This window comes from Rhinolophus hipposideros (genome assembly GCF_964194185.1).
Source record: "Rhinolophus hipposideros genome assembly, chromosome: 7".
NCBI classification, from domain to species: domain Eukaryota; kingdom Metazoa; phylum Chordata; class Mammalia; order Chiroptera; family Rhinolophidae; genus Rhinolophus; species Rhinolophus hipposideros.
Window position 1 is genome coordinate 49,771,078 of NC_138053.1, and position 19,941 is coordinate 49,791,018.

Genomic DNA, 19,941 nt, shown 5'->3' on the forward strand with positions numbered 1-19,941 from the left:
AATCTAATTTTAGAAAGTATATGGGCTACTGACAGTAATGACTAATTCTGATACTTTAAAAATTGAGTTTCAGATTCTTTACTTCATCATAATTTGACTTCATTTTACTCCTGGGGAAGTACATGCATTTAGTTAAAAATGTTAGCTGCAAACATGACAGGTATAGAAATAAACTTTAAAACAGATCAAGGAATATCTACTGAACACCTACTATGTAAAAAAGCACTGAGGGATTTGAGGCATTAGAAAACAACAACAACAAAAATCCATCTTTGTGTTCTACAAACTTATAATGTATTTTAAAAGGGCAGGAGAGGTCTATTAAGAAAAAAAACACAGGGCAGCAGTTATGGATGAATGATGTGATGTGTATGTAATGAGAGCTCTCTTATTTCTGAATTTCTAACAGAAATTCTTCTAATTTTTCCTAGTGGTGAGAAATGACTTTCGGGGGGGAGGGAGCATTTAATCTGGCCCCGGAAAGAAAGGTGGAACTTAGACAAGCAAAACAAAACAAAAAAAAGGGCAAGACACTGGGGCAGTGGAGGGAGAGTCACGTAAAATGCAGCATGTGTATGGTGATGCAGTGAATAATGGGTAAAAGAGCTTGGCTAGAATAATGAAAGGATCATGTAGGGAAAAGAAAGAGTGAAGAGTGGCAGACTAACCAAAATATGGATAACTCTGAATTCCAGGAATTTGGACACTGTCTACAGGAATGGAAGAGTTCACTGTGCATGGGTGTGTGTGTGCGCGTGTGAGCACATACCACCAGATAGGAATGAAAGTGTGAAAAGCAATGCTTTAAAATAGTTTGAGAGCAAGGTATAGAAAGTCTACATTTCAAGACACTGGAGGAAAACTAAAACCAGCCTAGGGATTTAACAGTGAGAGATTAAACTAAAATGGTTGCAGGAGCAACATGGGAAAGCAGTAACTAATGCATGAGTGATCCCACAGTTCTACCGTTACAAAATTTGTATTTAACATTTCTGAATTGGTATGTATTTACAAGCAAACACATACATAAACAGTTTTGCTTTGCCCACAGTGAAAAAAACCATTGCAAAATTGATCATGTGTCATAATCAATGGCTTCCTGGAACCAACAAACACCAGATTTGGAAGAACTGAATAGTTCTGAGAATAGATGGGAGTGAAGCACTTCCAGGAAAATAGCAAAGACTCTGAACTAAAAACGGCTGTTCCAGATAGAGCCACAGACCAGCGCAGGGATGGCAGGTGGAGGATGCGCTCTGGATAAATGGAATGAATAGGAAAACAACAGGACATCCAGAAGCAAAGGAAAAGTTGGAAATGCAGGACTAGAGCTTTGGGATGAGGGATGAATGAGCCCAGGGTAGAGAGTAATACTTCACTTAAGTATTAAGTTACCTTAAGACTCCAGGGACACACACAGAATCAAACACCAGTTTCAAAAAACAACCTATTCATGTATCACATAAGAAACTGATAAAAACCAACAATTTATAAAAACTCAAAAACTGTATCTCCAAAAACCATGACCTGTGGCACCACCGTGATGTGCTGCAATCCTCCCTGTATCAATTATTCCATTGCACTTTCCACGACGGCTACTTGACCCTAAAGGTATTTCAGTATATCTGGCCTTGCTATACTTTTCAAGTCATTAATCTAGAAAAGGAGTTTAGGATTATCTCCAGAAAAAGCCATTTGCAGTAACAGTGCCATTCTTTGGTAAAGACTAGAGTAGACTTGGCACATATTTTCTATAATGGCTTCATACTTCAGAAAGTGAACATTGTGAGATAGGTTCAGTTAGCCAGCTTACCTGTATTTATATATACAATTCAGAGGTGACATAAAGCAAAATCTATGTTAACCGTCACACCCTGTACCCCAAAGTACTTGACCTTCCATGTAATATCAAATCAAATATGATATCTATAGAATAAAAAATAATTACGATTTTTAATACTAAAGAGAACAAAGGTATGCCCAATTGTCTTAGACCAGATTAATTTTCCACTCCTTCCCAACCAAACATGAATGCTGATTTTCAAAAAAACTGACTTGTAAAAAAAATCCAACATATGCAAATACCTAAATTCTCTTCATAAGAAAGAAAACTTGGGTCCTTCGAAAAACATACTAAAGAAATAAAGATGGGAAGAAAAGTCAATTATTAAACATTTTGTACACTAAAGACACATTTAAATTTGTTTTATTCCCCCCATAAAGACAGTATTTTAAATGGTGGTTGGACTTCTTAATCAAACAACTCACAAAAATAACTACCCACAACAGGTAAATTTGTACAAGTGCAATGAAAGATACTAGGATACAATATTTTTCAAGAACTAAGATACTGGTCAGGAAGAAAACAAAAAGAAAAGAAAATACTGGTCAGGAATGCCAGCACTTAGAAAAAGAATAAGTTCAACTAGAAGAATGAACAGAATTTGTAGTGAAACTCAAGGGAAGGGCCAGTTTTGTATCCTATGGTATGCCTAGCACCTGGCATAACAACAATTTATTGAATAAATGATGGATGAGGAGACTTGAAGGCATTTCTAAGGGCTTCCAGAGGTTAATGCGTACTATTTTCTTTAATAGTTATTTCAATTGGAATATTTAGAAATCAACTGTTATCAAGGTTGTCTGGGATGCTAACAAACAAAAGGGAAGCGGAGTATAGAAAAAAAAAAAGGAAGAGCTTATCAAAAAATTGATTTTGAAAAGGACTATCATAATATAACCACTACGTCACTTTACAGAAAAAAACAAACCAAGGCAGAGGCTAAGTAACTTGCCTTAAGTTAGGCAGCTGGTGAAAGGTGTAAGTAAGATGTGACCCCCTGCAGCCTAAGTGAAGCTCTTAACCACTGCCCCATGTGTCCCTACTCATAGCCCGTCTACTGTTTTTTCCTTATAGGAAAGATACCAATCTTTTAAGTCTAAGATGACTGAAAATACGATGAAATATTTCACTGAAAAGGAAGACACTGGAAGAGTTAAGTGGGAAGTGGTGTAGTCATATAAGATGAAAACAGAATAAAATTCCAATTTTGGAATTCCTTCCAGTTTTTATTTAGCAAACCCACAAATATGCTGAATACTTTTGATAAGAAATATCTGATTCTCTATCCATCTCGTTTAAGATAATTTCCACCAAGAGAAATAAAATAGTCTTAAAGTTTTAGTTCTCACAAAGCTCAGTGTATAGAGTAAAACCTACTTAAGAGCCACCTCCAAGGCCCTCCGGGGACCAGAGACTTGATAACACACTTATTTACAAGCATCTAGACAGGCTTCACTGTCAACTGGCACGTCATTTCCTTCTACTAAAATAATGAATGCTATTCAGTCCTATGAATTTCTCAAGTTTAAATGTTTCTACTCTAAAGTTAATTCTACTCCCCTTTCTCTCTTAATCCATTTTTTTAAAGCACAACCGATTGTTTACACTCTGGGGTCATTTTTTGGTTAATTCTTCATTTTTTAAACCCTATTTGTCATAACATTTTCATTCAGCAACCCCATTTTCATTTACCAAAATTCACATCATCTAATATAAAAGAAAAATAAGGAGGCAGGGCTTCCAAATAAAAATAAAAGAAGTTAACCTCCTTAATTGCCCTCCTCTCCCGCCTAGCTAATTCACCAATAAGTAAGATAATTAAGTAAAGTTATGAGGTGCAGGGGATTATAATATTAATTATTTGATGGTACGGACTAATTACTTAAAATGGGAATAGAAAGTGAGAAGGAAGAGTTAGATTTCAGGTCTGAGATTAGAATATACCAAATTCCCTAGTTCTACTGTAGGGGGAAAAGTATAAGAAAATGTTTTGGGGAGAAAATTTTCTTTAAAGGAAGATATATCTGTGAAGACTTTCAAGGAAAATTACCACACAATCCAAATCAACTCACCCTTAGCAAGCTTAATATAAGAATTTACAACAGAATATTTAAACAGTATAAACATTTATTCTTCCTGTGGTTATAGAAAAATTGTATTTTTATAAATGAGTCTATATAAGACATATGCATTCTGTCTCACATTAGAGCGTTATGTATCATGCAGACACAAATTTAAATTGGCCTCCTTTGAGATTACAAGGTTCTCTAATCACAGACAATACTGTTGATTACAGTATATGCAAATAATGAAGGTTTTCTAAAAACAATCAGCAGCCAGCCACTGCTAATGTTTTTGTTCAGTGATGAGACACTGACCATGCATTGCAATTTGACAATGGTTAAGTTTATCAGTCTCACTCCCTTTATACAGGGATGAAGATAGTCCAGTGGTTAAGAAAGCAGGCTGGAATCTGTCAGACTTGGATTTGAATCCGGTTCTCATATACCAGGTATTTTCTCTTAGGAAATTTATTTAATCTCTTTGAACCCGGTTCCTCTAATTCAAAATCCCTACCTCTTAGGTTGATATGAAGATGAACATAAATAAAAGTAAACATTTACGAAGTGTTTACTATTTTAAGTACTTTACACAAAACCTATTTTTAAATCACTCTATGAAGCAGCAGTATTATTCTCCTCACTTTACAGATGAGGAAGCTAAGGCACTGAGATTAGGTAGGCTGAAATCCACAACGCTATTAATTGGAGGAGCCAGTACTCAAATTCACTTGAACCCTCCCTCTTACTTTTTACCTACATGCTGAGATAATGCATTTGAAGACCTCCCCACAGTGTTTAATCCACAGGAAGCATTCGATAAAGGTTAGTTATTGTGATTATTGAAAACTAGACCTCACATACTTTTCTACACATGGGTCACTCCAATTATGGCTCCGTTAGTGTCAGTAAAAAGGACAGAGGCTCATCTAAATAAGAAGAAAGGCTTAGAGAAATAATTTTAGTAATTAAACCTTCGTTTTGTAAGTTTAACTTCAGCAAGTTCAAAAACTGATGGGAAAAGCAGTTTTAATACTGAAACTATAGGGAAAAGCATACAAGTACAGGTAATGAACAAAGCAAGGACAAAAAAACAAACATAAAAACAGGACAAAACACTACTGCCCGCTTCCATGCCCTCTGCACCCAAAAATTAATTAGGGCTTTTTAAAAACCTAAATACTCAAGCAACATCAGAAGTTCTATGAGTTGGACAGTCATATTACCGCAGGGAAACTGAGATCTGAACACAAGCACATAAAACAAGTGGCTCAAGTTCTAACTTGTGACACACTATGCCTTTAAACTACCCTGAAATCCTTAAAAAGGACACTGCAACCTCACTTTACAAATAGGAAACTAGGGCCTAAAGACCGTAAGTGACAATCTACGGTCCAGCAACTAGTATCAAAATTAGGATGAAAACAGATTTTCCTGAGCCATGTTCAATAAATTTTCTTTCCATTAAGTACTATTAAAGACTGTAGTGATACACTGCTTATTAATAAAAAGTACCCTGCCTCAACTAATTCCTATCAACAAGATGACTTGGTAGCCAATTTTATTTTCATAAAGAAAATGACCATCTTTGTTTATCACTGTATTCTCCCTGGGCTTACATTCCTTGAATGTACTAATATTTGTTGAATAAGCCCCAAGCCATCACACCCTCAAACCTTGAAGTTACAAATAAAATCCCAAATTATTAAAGGAATTTCATACATTTATTCTTAAGACCATTCTCCTCTATAAAATGTCCAGCTCACCAGGCCTCTTTTCATTTCATAGCCTATTTTACAAACACACACTACAGAATTAAAAGTCTATTATATACAATTATGATCATATAAAATTTAAAACTGAACAACAAACATAAAAAAGACAATTCCCTCTAAGAAAACTCACGAAATTTTCTAACTTTTTCCTGAATGGATTCTTCTCTGCCCCTGTGCAGTTTTAATAACATAGACACTGTGTTAAGACTACTTGGTATTAACAGTCCCCTAAAAGAAGCTTCAAAAGCCAAATGAACTTCACCATATCTACCAAAAAAATAAATAGCACCAAGAATTATTATTTAGTCTTCACTGCCTGTGTTTCTTACCCTGGCAATTTAATTTTTCTATCAACAACTGAGGGAACAGGTCAGATTCGTAGGGAGCAGATTCTGGCCTATTAAAGAGTGAAAGGCGCCATGGAAAACTTCCCATTACACAAAAAAATAAGCACACATACATTTAACCATCAATGGAAGGCCACCTCATGCTTTCAAGTCCCACTTCCAATATTCTACAGTCAATGGAAGGTCAAATAAAGCAGCAATGGAGAACAGGGAGAGACTGATTAATTAAAGTTACATGTCAAGATTTGGGGAGTAGAAATTGAGAATTCAAACATACAGCTGTATGTTTGACAAACCAAACCACCCACTCACTTTCTTTCTCTCTTCAACGCGCACACATACACCCTTCTACTCACATTACCAAAGTGTCTGTCAAAGTTAACCTTGTTTTAGCAAGGAGGAAACATGCCCAATTTCATGTCTGTGAAATATCTGTTGGACTGGGCATCAAGTGATGTTAAATGGCAAGCAGAGAAACCACCATGTAAGTTACTTATCAGCTAAGGCTGCCATCCTGCCACCAGACTCCATATTGCCGCTTTACAGAAGTGCTATTCTAGAGGTATACATTCATCTTTTTTTCTATACTTATCTCTTTTTTCCAGTGACACGAAAACTGGCCAAAAGTTTATTTGGGCACAGGACTGAAGAAAATGATTAGTATCCAAGTTGTTATTTTAACAGTTTCCAGCTTTCAAGTCTTTCATAATAACTCAAGAATCCCACAAAATTAACTTGGCTTCATTATTCCTTAATTGTTTTACAGTAAGATAGCAGTTTGCACTATTTTTATGGGGATTTTCAGGCAGAATAGCTCTATGCACTGCAACCATATTATATCCTTCTCGAACCCGCTTCTACTACTGTATTTCCCTGAAAATAAAACCGGGTCTTATATTTGTGATCCAAAAGACACATTAGGGCTTAGGTTCAGGGGATGTCATGCTGAAAAATCATGCTAGGGCTTATTTTCTGGTTAGGTCTTATTTTCAAGGAAACACAGTATTAATACCTAATCATGGGTCAAGCTTACTGGCCCAATAAAAGACCAGCATCCTTGGGCTCCTAAAAGACTGTCACTTCTCTAAATTGGGGTTTCAGCAAGGGTCCAGAGTTTTAGAACTAATCTTAGAGTTCCAGAAAAATTAGGAAAGTCACAATTGGGAGGAAGGGTGCTAAGCAGTCTTCTTCAAGTTATTTGCCCCTTCTGTTAAATAATCTCAGAAGAGGAGTTGTTTACAGCTGAGTCATTTTAAGATACAAAAGAAAACAGTGATTGGGCACTCTTGTTTTAACATAAATCCATCCTTGCACCCCTAGGCAACCTCTTTCTTGTAAAACACAACATGCAGACACTACTCTATACCGTGCCTATCATAATTAATTTAAAATAAAACAAGAGTTATCTTAATTTAAAAGTCATTACAGAACTGACTAGAATTTTAAAATACTGCCACTCTTCTACTCTTGGGAGTGGAAAGTGATATCCCTTCTGATGTGTCCAGGGAAAACAGGCATGACAGAAAAGGCACACATTTGGACTAGGACGAATCTAGGTTTGAATCTAAGAGTTTGGTCACTCCTTAGCTGTTTAACACTGGTGCAATCTGCGTTGACATCTTCAAATCTCAACTTCTGCTTCAGCAAAATAGGTAAAAACACCACTTAGCTCAAAAGACAGTGGAGGGATGAAAGGAGATAGGTAATGTGAAGCGCCCAATATCTAAATAGCCAATAAATATTACATTCCCTGAAAAAAGCGTTGAGTTGAAAACTCTGGAGAATCCTTATTTCATGAAATAAGAGAACATTAACACTTTCTGGAAGTCTCCTTTATAAGTGCCACTTTATTAGACACTTTTTCATACTGTCTTAATTAAATCTTAAGATACATTTTAAGTATTTTCTCCATTTCCCCGTTTTAAAGAGTTTAAACAACTAATCAGGTCACATACATGGTGAGTCTGTATTTGAATCCAGGTCTTTCCGACTCCAAACCCTAGGGAGGCTCTGGCTACTGTATGCCTTACATGGCTACTTTTGAAATACGCAATGCTCTCAAACAGTGGTTTCAACTGGAAGGAAGTTAAAATTGAGGACAGTTTTACAAACACAATCAATTCCAAAGTGAACACTGACTTATAGATTTTAATCAAGTCTACCATCATAGATAAGGTTTATTATCTAAAGGACCACAAAGAATTACCAAGAATAGTTATCCACATACAGAAATCACTATTTACAAAAGCCAAGTCATCAAAGGTAAGCCACAATATGCGCCGCCCATGCACACACACGCCCATGCACACAATATGATTCTCAGTTCTGACCGACAACCGGGGCTACTGCTGAAACCATTCCAAGAGGCCGTGGTGGCACTTGATTCATTCAGGGATTGAGTGCCTACTGTGTAAATAGCTACTTACAGTAAACCCATCTACAAGTCCAAGACAAATCTACCATATAATAAATTTCACGTTTCACTGTATTCAAGATTGACTTGAGGTCCTAAGTAGAATACAATTCTTCTGTCATCTAAAAATAATTTCTCATTAGTATTGTATGAATTGTAACTCCTCACAAACTATTATTTCCAGTCAGATGACCAAATTTGTGAACCATTAACAAAAAATTTTAGCAGAAAACTTAAGGTTTAATTATTCAATATTTAACAAGACAAGGATATGAGAGTACTTCTAATAATCCCATATTTAATCATAAGTATATTCCAAAAATTAAACTGCAATAGTTTACAAGGCACAGCAGCCTGTGTGCTAATTTACAAAACACATAATTTACAACTGTGGTTTTAAAGCTCTTTTTGAAAAACACCTTTAAGAGTCTGATAATTTCTCTCCAAAAATGCAAATATGCTTATGCATATAAAACTTTACATGCCCATTAAACTCCTTCTATAGCTCCTCTCAATTTACAGGGAATTCACCAACCCCAAATAAAGACTCCTTATTTAGGAAGTTATTTACAGTTTTAAGAGAGTTTTTTCTCCTAGTTTTCAAATAGTATGGTCCCTGGAATAATTTATATTTATCATTTTATAAAAGTTTATTTATCCACAACTTTACATTAAAAGAACACTTCTTCCAAATTCTTTAAATTCTTGCAATACTAAACAAACAACAACAAAAACCTCTGATATCCTTTGTCCACTAATACTAAGAGTGCTCACAAGATGTGTGGCCCTGAAGTAGGGGTGGCAAAGAAGAGACTTCTAAGATATCATCAAAAACAGAGACCTTGAGAAATTTACAATCTATTTGTATAGTCTACTCTATTAAAAACAAACAAACAAACAAAAAGAAAACCACTTCTTTCAGCAATTTACTAACCATTTTAAACAAAAACAGGTGTGGTCTTTAGGCTGAAATCTTTAAATGGATAGGAAAAGGAATTTTGTAGAAAAAAGGACCAGAAAATAGATTCCGAGAAATGAAAGAAGGAAAAACAACCAAACAACTAGATTTTCTAAGTAGCACATACCTAAGAATGTGTTTGATTTACCAGATATACCTAGTTTGAAAAACTATAGTCAATTTCACAAGTTAAGTCAATCTGAGAATTGGGAATACAAAAACACTGAATTAGATACATAAACACTTAATAGAATCAATAATACAAAAATGACACAAGTTCTATAATGATTTTTACCTTAAAAAAAAATGTTCTAAAAACTTAACATAGCAAAGAATGTAAGCAGCTGAGGAACAAAAAAAATACATGGGTAATGTGCTATACACCCCCATTATCATGCCCATGGCAGACATCACTAATTAATCACACCATCCTTACCCTACACTGAGCCTCATACTTTCAACATAACCTTCCATCAGAAATCAGGGTGGGCATTATAACTGAACCTATTTGTTGTCTTTGATAACTATTTTACAAATACTGTTCAAGTCAACAATATGAAGCACCCAAAGTTTATATATCTAACGTTCAATGAATTTATACATTTTATTTATTTTGAGGGGTTTCCCAAAACAAAAAAAATCCTCTTTAAAAGTTTAAATTTTTCTCTGTCAAAAACTGTAAAATATTATGGTCAACATAATCTTAATTAAGAAAATATATTCTTTTTAAAAAATGTAAACACTCCCCCATGAAAGAGTTCTAGAAAACTGTAATTAACTCTATTTTTGGCAACCCTCATTTTTCACCCAATTTGAATTAAAAAACCCGACAAAATAACTTTTCTGAGTATCAACGGAATTAAAACTAGACATGCCCACATCACTTAAGAGATTTTAAAAAAGTTTTTTTTTTTACATGCATGTATGTGTCTGTAAATGGAGTAAGAGAAAGAAGCACAAGCTTTGTCTTTGCAGCTTAAAAGATATGCAGGTCAGTATTAGCAAAACTCTAAAGAGAATATATATGACTGTTTAAGATTTGTGTCACTTCCTTCCAAAAACAATTTAAGGCAGAACACGCCAGAAATGAGATAAAAAAGGAAATGAAAACAGATCCCTGGAACTCTACGATCATATTATGATTGGATAATGTTTAGCATAAAGTAAACTAACAAGAAAGAGTGAAAACCTGGATTCAGAAGTTGTAACAGAGCATTATGGGATAAGAAAGAGTTATTTCCTAAATCCTCAAATCTAGCAAAGCAAAATAAGAAATATCCTACTAAGAAACCAGGAGGCTCCAGCTTCCTAGCCTGAATAGCAGGATTCAAGTATTATATAAATATAGGCAAGGTTAACAGATGACAATACAATTGTCAGGTAAACACCATAGAGGTATTTCCCCACCCCAAGTCCAACTTCAATTGGTACTAATACAAAAAATAAAAAATTGCTTTGAGAAAGTATCTGTTAGCATTCATTAGGGGAAACTAAGTATATCTGAAAATACTTTTTTGGTAAAGCAGCTGTTAAATAGTCATGACCTCAAATTATACGTATCTTACACATTGTTGAGATTCCTATGTATACCTATTCAGAGCTTTCACCCATATTTCCTGTTACTTTAAGGATTAAATAGTTGGAATGAGCTTTTGCACTTTTACTCTTTTGTACAAAAGTGTACTAACCATTCCTGTCCAGGACTTTTTTTCTCCCTAAAACAGGAGTGAAACATGAGCCATCTGTAAAGACTCGAGATATTCCTAAAGTGTGTATAAAACCTTTAAAAATACATTTGCATCTAATTGTAACTTGGTGCTTTTTCATTTGCACAGGCTACTCATTTGGAGGAAAATGAATTTAAAATTTGCCTAAGTAGCCAAATTACATATGAAAATAAAAACAGACCAACTTTTCTCACGATAAACTATTTTGACTAAATGAGCACGACACCAAGAAATGACACCAGGATTAATACCTGGGCAGTTACTGCTGGAAAAACCTTTAAGGACAAAGCGAAAAGCTCCTTTAGCTTATATTTACGGGCCACCTTTTTTCATACTGGCTTTAATCTTATTGGCAGTACTGAGATGTAAACAGAGCACCTATTACGTATATACAACCTATTTGATAATTGGGTAGAGGAAATCTAAAAACTTATCAAAGGTCCCGCAGAGGGCCAATTAAGGAAGGCCACGGTTTTCCTACCACTGAGAGGAATGAAGCGGGCGGGAGACAGGTCACAGGAACCCATCCTTTTCCTTTTCCCTTGTCTGAAAAAACAAGGCTGCTATATGTGCACAGCCCCGACCGAGGCTCCAGCCCTTGGTAACCAGTAACCAAAGGCGATGACTGGAGCCCAGACCAGGATCTCACCTCCTGGATGCGCTTCCGGGCCCGCTGAAGCACTTCTTCGTAGCCCTTTTGCCGCAGCTCGCTAAGGCTTTCGTAATACTCCTCAGGGTCGTCGGTCTCAGTGAAGAGCACCTGGGAGAGGATCTTCCAGCCGCAGGTGTCCAGGCCGTGGCCCAGGTAGACCTGGAGCTGGTAACACAGTGTGTCGATCTCCTGCTCGGTCATCTCCGGGGCGCCCCCGAACAGTACGGTCCACATGCCCGAGGGCTCCTCAGGGAACACCGGCAGGCACGGCTCCAGCTGCGAGTTCACGGAGCACAGCTGCTGGTGCACCGCGCGCAGATCCTGGAAGGAGAAGAGCCCGGCCCAGCTGCACTCCTCGGCCGCGGAATCCAGCTCAGCGGCGGGTGGCTGCTGCTCCGCGTCCGGGATGGCCAGGGAGGCCGGGCCCGCTTCGTCCTCCCTCACCATCTCCAACACCTCGATCTCCTCGGAGACCGCCCCGCAGGGGCTCACTATCTGCACCGACGACACAGGGGCCTCCCGGGACGCCGGCGGGGCGGCCGTAGCGGCGGCCCCCGCCACATCTCTGCCTTCAGATCGCCTCCGGGCTGGACTGGACTTGGCCCGCACCGGGCTCCTCAGAGGGCTCTCTGCCCCTTTGCCGGCCGAACTCCGCAGCAGCGCGTCCCCCCGAAGGCTCCGCGCGCTCCGCGGAGAGCCGCCCTCCGCCCATGCCGGGCTCCTGCGGGGCCCCGGGCTCCTCCCCAAAGTCGCAGAGGTAGTGGCCTCGGGCCGCCCCTTGCCCACCGGGCTGCCCGGCCCGCGGGTCCCATCGGGAGCCGCTGCGCCGGACTCGGCGCCCCCTCGCGCGCCCGCCTGCTCCCGGGAGCCGCTCCGCTGTCTCTGGGCCGTCCGGTTGTGGCAGGTGATGGCAAACTTGCCTTCAATCTCGTTCCAGGCCACAATAAAGACGAACTTGTGCTTCTCGCGCTCGTCGAACACATGGGGCCGCACAGCCACCCAGTCCGACTCGAGCGTCTCCTCCAGCGCGAACGACATGGTGGCTCTGGCGCCAGGCCGCGGGGGAAGCGACGCCGGCCCTGCCCGCCCGAGCACTCCCCGGCTGGCTGCGCCGCGCCCCCCGCTCACCCTCGCCAGGCGCCTTCAGCCATCTTAGCAGCCCGGCCGGTTCGCTTCGCTCGCTCCCGTCCCTCCGCTCTCGGACCCACCGCGCTCCTTTGTGGCGCGGCTCGCGGGAAAGACAATACTCGTCCCGGGAGCAGGTAGTTCACATGGTCACGTGCGGCCGGATCTGTTTACAAGCCTCGCGCTGCGGCAGCGCCTCGCGCCCGCCCGGGCCGCCCCCCGCGCGAGGCCGCGGTGCTGCCTCTGTGGCTCTCCGGAGGGGAGGCGCGGGTCCCGCCGGGCCTGGCAGGCCGGTAGGTAGTCGGCGCCGGCGACGTGTGCGTCTCCGCGGCTCGCTGGGGCCGAGCTCCGCGCCCCTCCTCCTCTTCCCGACGGCACCGAGCCGGCCTGACGGATGGACGCGTCTCCTCAACTCGGCGCTTCAGTATCGCCACAATGTTACCATTCGGCTGCTGACGTCGGCGGCTCCACGAGGGACGTAAACACGGGCACGTGCCGCACGCTGGTGACGCGGCGGCGGCGCGCACACCCCGCCCGCGCGCACACCCCGCCCGCGCGCGCGCCGGCCCCGCCCCTCGGCGTCCCCCCGCCCCTCCCGGCCAGCCGCCGCGCGCCCGGCCCTTTCCCGGCGTCGGTGCCGTTTCCTCCTCCCGCGGGCTGGCGCGGGCGACTCGCGGGCCGCCGGCTCTGAGGTGGTGAGAGTGGCAGGTGTGCTTTGCGGGGCAGGTGGCCTCCGAACCGCAGGAAAAGAGGAACAAAGGCCGAGGAACTGAGGCTTTCGAACTCCAGTCATTCAAAGTAGCTCTCAAATGTAAGTCTGCCTCCTTGCCCCCAGCGGAGTCGGACGGAGGCGTCCTCCGTTGGGAACGAGGTACCGTACTCCGTCTTGATTGACAGTACGCGAATCACGTGCTCAACCTTATTGCCATCCCCCAGACTGGTGTGTTCTACCCTAACACCCTGGAGACACAGTTTAAGATATGAAAGGGGAGTGTCTAGAGACAACCCAGTAAACTCCAAAAGAAAATACAATTAAATGAAGTTTCATTCATGCCCTAATCGTATGAATATTTACATTTAAGTTGATAGGTGTTTTATTGCTTCAGGTTCATCCTTATGAACTGTTCTGTGAACCTCATCTTGAGGTCACTGGCTTGAGCCCTTTTGAAGTTGTATTAAATTATCAGAGTTCCTAGGATGCACATGCCAAAAAATATATCATGTAAATCTGAAGAATTCTGCTATTGACACTGGACTACGATGAAACACATTCTTAAAATTGCCCAGTGGATCTTATAATCCAGTTTATATTATTGGCATTCTCTTTCCTATTAGTGTCCAATCTATATTGCAAATATTCTGCATCCACAGTGGACTATGGAATTCATTCTTTTACTTTTATCCATGTTTCTAAAATATATGCAAAACCATTTGGATTAATCATGCATTGTCAGGTACACTTACCTTTACCTCAGCCGTGTCCTCAGATCTGAATTAAAAAGCCAAAACTTTTAGCCCTGTCACTCAGCCCACCTAGATCTGTTTTGACAAAAAAAAAAAAAAAAAAAAAAAAAGGCACTTTGAGCAGGATGAGCAAAAAAGGAAAAAGACTGGTTTTTAAACCTTTTTACAGTTTTTTATGTGAAGCCACAAATTTTCAAAGCTTGTAACTAAACTGGTATCAACTCTCAAATGCAAGTCAGAGATACACATAGCTTTCAAAAGGAAGAAAGCGAAAACCTGTCACAAAACTATTATCATCTAAACAAACAGAAGCAAATTATAGAAAACTTTCCCATATTTTCTGCTAAAAAGCTACTCCTAAAAGTTTTTCTGATAAAAAGTGATGACGTGATCACTAAGTCTCTACTTGTAATACATTATAGATAAGTATGAATACTAGGAATGACCATTAAGAGAATGTTTATAGGAAATAATTTTTATTTACATGTACATTATAATTACAATATTTATCTACAGGTATAAAATTGTATTACCACACTAGTGCTAAAAAAAAAATTGGTTCGTGGTGGCACAGGTGTTAAACATTTTCCCCCAATGCTCTAGCCACTGTGTTTTGTCAAAAGGGTTGTTTCAATGTTTCTTGTTTCCTCTTAGTAATTGTTATACTAGAAATGAAAAGAAACAAACCAAATTTCCCATAGTAGGTACTGCAGTACCCTACAATTATTTAGGTCTGTATCTGATCGTGGGGGAAGCTCTCTGAGTGTATAAATTACTCCCTGGGAATAAGTAAAGCTACAGAAAAACCAAGAGCTTGAAAATTATTATCTGTTTGAGTTTTTTAAAACTGTTGTGGATTGTTAGGTAATCTGGGAAATGCTTTAACTTTTTAGGTCTTTTAATTAAAAACTATAATAGTTGACAAAGCGATTTTCAAATTAAATAGCATTTTCCTACACATTCATTTTATCTTCATTAGGTATGAAAGGAATAAGTCTTTAATTTTATATGAGAAAATCATTCTGATTAGTTAGGTCACACAGCCCAGGATTGGGAGCAGGGGACAACTTGTGTTCAGGGGCCTGATGGACATCTGTTTTAGATTCTCCCAGAAGCAGACACTGAAAAGAAGTCAGGAATGCAAAAATGTGTGGGTAGGTATAATACCTGTGACAAAAAAAGGACAGAAGCAGGACTGGAGCTCCAGAGCAAAGATTGTTTCTTAAAGAAGTTCCTCCATTGAGTGGAAATGGTTAGGCCTTGCTCAGTCATTGACTGGGGACCACCCTGAGAAAAGCACAGGGTGAAAACCTGAAGCGGATTCTGAAGACACAAACAGCTGGGGACTGGCAGCTAACCACACTCCGTGCAGCTGAGGAATGAGTCCTTTCTCGAAGAACCTGATTGACACATCTGCACAGCTGCCACTGTTTACCTTGTGTGCCACATGTATCTACTTCATAACGTATTTGGGAAACAGCTCTTCCAGGGCTCTGGTGGGCCTCTCTTCCTGAGGGGAAATTTCGAAGAGGGAGGTTAGAGGGATGAACTGCTCCCAGAAGCTACAATTGGTCTCATGGCCACAACTGATACTCATCGTCTCCCCGCTCCATCATCTGTTCTAACATCTGTTCCTCTCTGCTGGCCTTGGTGGCTCATCTGGTGCTTTCCCCAGCCATTACTCCTGAGGGGTCTGGTAACCTTACCTGTGGATAGCCTCCATTACTGTCTCACTACATTTGCCACAATTAGGCAAGAGCTACCAAGAGGCACCCAGTGGGTCACCTAAACTCCATGCACGTTCCTCCCTGCTTCCGTGATGAAACAGCAGCCCTGCCTCCTCCTGCTGATCAGGATCAATGGCCCCTGACGAGGGTGATTCTTGCCTCTTGGTTCCTGGCCACACAGAGCCCAAAGTGTCTAAGTGGCAACTGTAGCTTATAGTTCAATGGGTCTTTGCTTTCCCCTGTCAAGAATGCACCCATTTTAGGGACCAGGACCTCTAACCCCACAGAGCTGTGGGGAACCCCGTGGATCACTGAAAGTGATGGTGAGGCTACTCCTGCTTCCACCTTGGCTCCTGGACCATATGTTATTCCTCTTAGGGACGCAGTGCCGTATAAAGCTGTGTAATTCAACATTTGTACATGTCCTAGAGGAGCGTACCCCATCCTTGCAGGGTTGCCTCTGAGCTGGTGCTTCAGCTGTACCTTCAGCAAAGCATGCCAACACTCTATTTAGCCAACAACTTCTAGATATAGTTTATGACGTGACCAATGGATCTGTAAAATAGATTTCCTGGTTGGATACTAAGTTGATACTAAGCCAAGTGGATACTAAGCCAAGTGGATACTAAGCCGTTCTGCAAATAGCCTGACAGTGGTACTGGCTGAGGCGCTATAGGCAGGAACGGCAAACCCATACCCAGATTAAGCATCTGTTCCTATGAGAAAAATTATTGGCTCTTCCAGGATGAAAGGACCATTCTTATGTAGACCATTTGCTACCAAGTCGAGGTTATCCTTAAGGAATAGGGCCACACTGGGGGTTCCGTGTTGTCTGTTGTTGGCAGGTTGAACAGTCAAAGCAGGCCATCACTACATTGACCTTCATAAGTGGGAGTCCATGTTTTCTGACCCATACCAAGCCGCCGTCTCTGCAACTGTGGTCATAACATCTATTTGCTTCTCATGCCAGTGAATGTCAACTGGCCGAGTTACCTGTCCACTTGGTTATGTGATGCCTACGGCATAGTGGGCATTAATATACGATACAAAAATCTTCATATCTTGTACCCACTCTCATATGTCCATCTACATGTCTCTTCCCCAGACCTCCTTCTGTCTAAAAGAAAATTTTAGTTTTTCTCCTTCCAGATTACCGATCATTCACCATTGTCCATGAGTCCGTGTACATTTTTATTTTAGGCCACTTCTTTTGCACAAAGTATATGACCTCCTGAAGCTCTACCCGTTGGGAAGATTTGTCTTGCACATGGTGTCTTATTACTGTTTTTCACAGCCTCCCCTAAATAAAGCAATAATGCAGACAGCATCCACTTTGGGTTTTCACCCACATAACGAATCAACCTATCCATAAGCCAAGCCAGGAGATTTTTCTCTTTCTTCAGCTGGTTGAATGGGGGGGCCATATGGTCATTTGTGTGAGCTGAGGAGGAACGCTGCTACACAGTTGGTGAGGCACGGCGGATGCCGTGGGGTTCTGGACCCCTTGCTCGTGCCCCTAGCTGTGTCCTTGTTTCCTACTTATGCTCAGTCCTAGAGGTACCGTCCACCTTATGACGGATTGCTATTGGGCCCATCTCACTTTATGTCTTGTTCCCAACTCATGATGGGCAGTTCCAGACTCATGGGCCCTTCGTATCCCAAGGTCAAGTTTTCCAACCCTGTCAGGGCCCAGCAGCACGGCTGGAGCTGTTTCACAAACGGTGTATTCTCCTATGCTGCAGGTGGTGTGACCTTGCTGTACAGTGAGTTTTCCACCGGGATTTGCCGTAAGCCTCATACCACATCTGTTTCTACTACTGACATCTCAAATACCAAAGAGTGCTGGGGGTTTTGTTCCGAGCAGCAGGTCTCGCAGCCCTGGACCTGCTGCTGAGCCATGCTCTACTCCAAGTCTTCCTCAGAGCTGGCACCTTCCATATGGGCTGGAGAAAGTTTCCTAGGTGTGGAATGTGTTGCCTCCAAAGCCCGAGGAGGCTTAACAGTCGTTGTGCTTCCTTCATTGTGGTAGTGGATGCGTGATGCAACAGTCTGTCCTTTCCTTTGAAGGGACTGTCCTGGCAGGCACCTGACCGTGGGCTGTGCAGAAACTTGACTGAGTTGGCAAGTGCTTGAATTTCTATAGCGTTTATCTCTCCCTTTGGAGTGTATGTGCCTTACCAAGGTCTCCAGCATGCTAGCACTGTCGTGCTCATGCTGCCACATGAGCATGATGTTATCAATGTAATGAATCAATATGTTTTGCAGTGTGTCCAGATGGTGCAGATGTCTTCAGGCTAAATTATGACAGATGGTGGAAGAGTTAACATGGCCTTGGAGCAAACTGTTTCTGATCTTCTTTCCTGACTAGAATAGAAACGTACACATTTGCCCACTCAATGGCTGCATACTACATACCAGAGACCATATTATCTGCTCTAGCAAAGAAACTACATCTGGCTGGGCAGCTGTGAGCAGGGCTATTTCTTGGTTGAGCTAGCAGTAGTCTCCAGGGTCCATCTGGTTTCTGCAAGAACCAGACCTGCAAATTAAACCGATATTCCAGAGACCACCATGCCTGCATCTTTAAAGAGTGGCATTAATCTCTGCCATCCCTTGCTAGAGTTACACTTTTTTTATTCATATCTAGGTGGGAGGGGTGCAGTTTCACAGGCTTCCACTTGACCTTTCCCACTATGATAGCTCTCACCAACAGGCCCAACGTGTGGGTTACTCCAACTGCCACATATGTCCATCTTAATTATACTTGGGGACCAGGGAAATGAGTTCCAGGTGACTTCACAGACCCAGTGGACCCTGACTTTGACCAAAACTTCATTTATTACCTGCCCTCACTCATGTAGAGCCCATCATGAAGTTTCTGGTTGTTAGGTATCGGTGTGAACTTGGACCCATTCGTCAGTAATCCTTGAAATGTCTCAGTATTTCTCTTTCACCAGTGAACAGTCACTTGTACATGGCCTAGATCCCTTTGGGGAAGCACTGGGGAAATCATTATATATTTCAGCGTTCCACACACTGAGACACAGTCATTTCTTCAGTCAATGGGCACCAGGTCTGAAAACTGAAAACTGGTTCAGGTCCAGAAACTGGGCAAGAGTATTTGGGGGCCAACTTCGTTCAACCTCCTGTTCATCCACTCTGTTTTGATTAAGCATAGTATTAACCAGTGCCTTTTGGCTGCTCAGCTATTTTGCCCCTAGGGATGCTGTGTTCTATTAATCATCCCCTAACTGAACACTCTAACCCTCTGGCTTCTGATGGTGCAATGCTACCATCGGCCTCTCTTGTTCCAGGCCCTTCTCATCCCCTGTGCTCTCAAGTAAGCCAAATTCTGTGACCGCTTCTGCCTTTAACCCTGGCCTGCAGAGGAGAGCCACGCTGAACTTCATAGGGATGCCGGAGCGCCTCTCACCAGCAGATTTCTCACACCCTTGATGAATGGTGTATCCTTCGAGCCTTCCTGGGAAACAGTCCTTCTGGCCTCATGTAACATAGCCATTCCAGCACTCTCTCTTCCCTGAGTCTTTTACTCCCTTCCTCTCCTGTACACCATGGCAATTCAAGCATTTCCATTCAGGATCTGTGAAGGCCACTGCTTTTTCCAAGTTTCTAGGAGTCACCCTAGCTGCAAGTTCCAGCATCTCCTAGGGTCCTAGCTTAAATATTAAATTCTCTCGTCCTGAGAGTGAACTTAGTATCAATAAACAATGTTAGTTACACACTGCTTTTCAGGGTAAGTCTGTAGAGTGACAATGAAACTTTGTAACAGCAAGGGATACATTGTCCTTGTATGTAGCATTCCCCTGATGTTTCAAATGGCTTAATCAGT

At 41.5% G+C, this 19,941-nt stretch overlaps 1 protein-coding gene across 1 annotated transcript in view; it reads right to left on the reverse strand.

Moving 5' to 3' along the window:
- JMY (junction mediating and regulatory protein, p53 cofactor) overlaps positions 1-13,366 on the reverse strand; it is an 87,826-nt gene extending 74,460 nt beyond the window's left edge. The window contains exon 1 of the mRNA XM_081054254.1: positions 11,773-13,366. Coding sequence (XP_080910380.1) covers positions 11,773-12,813 — 1,041 coding nt within the window. The 5' untranslated portion in view covers positions 12,814-13,366. The remainder of the gene's footprint in view (positions 1-11,772) is intronic.
- Between the last annotated feature and the right edge of the window lie 6,575 nt (positions 13,367-19,941).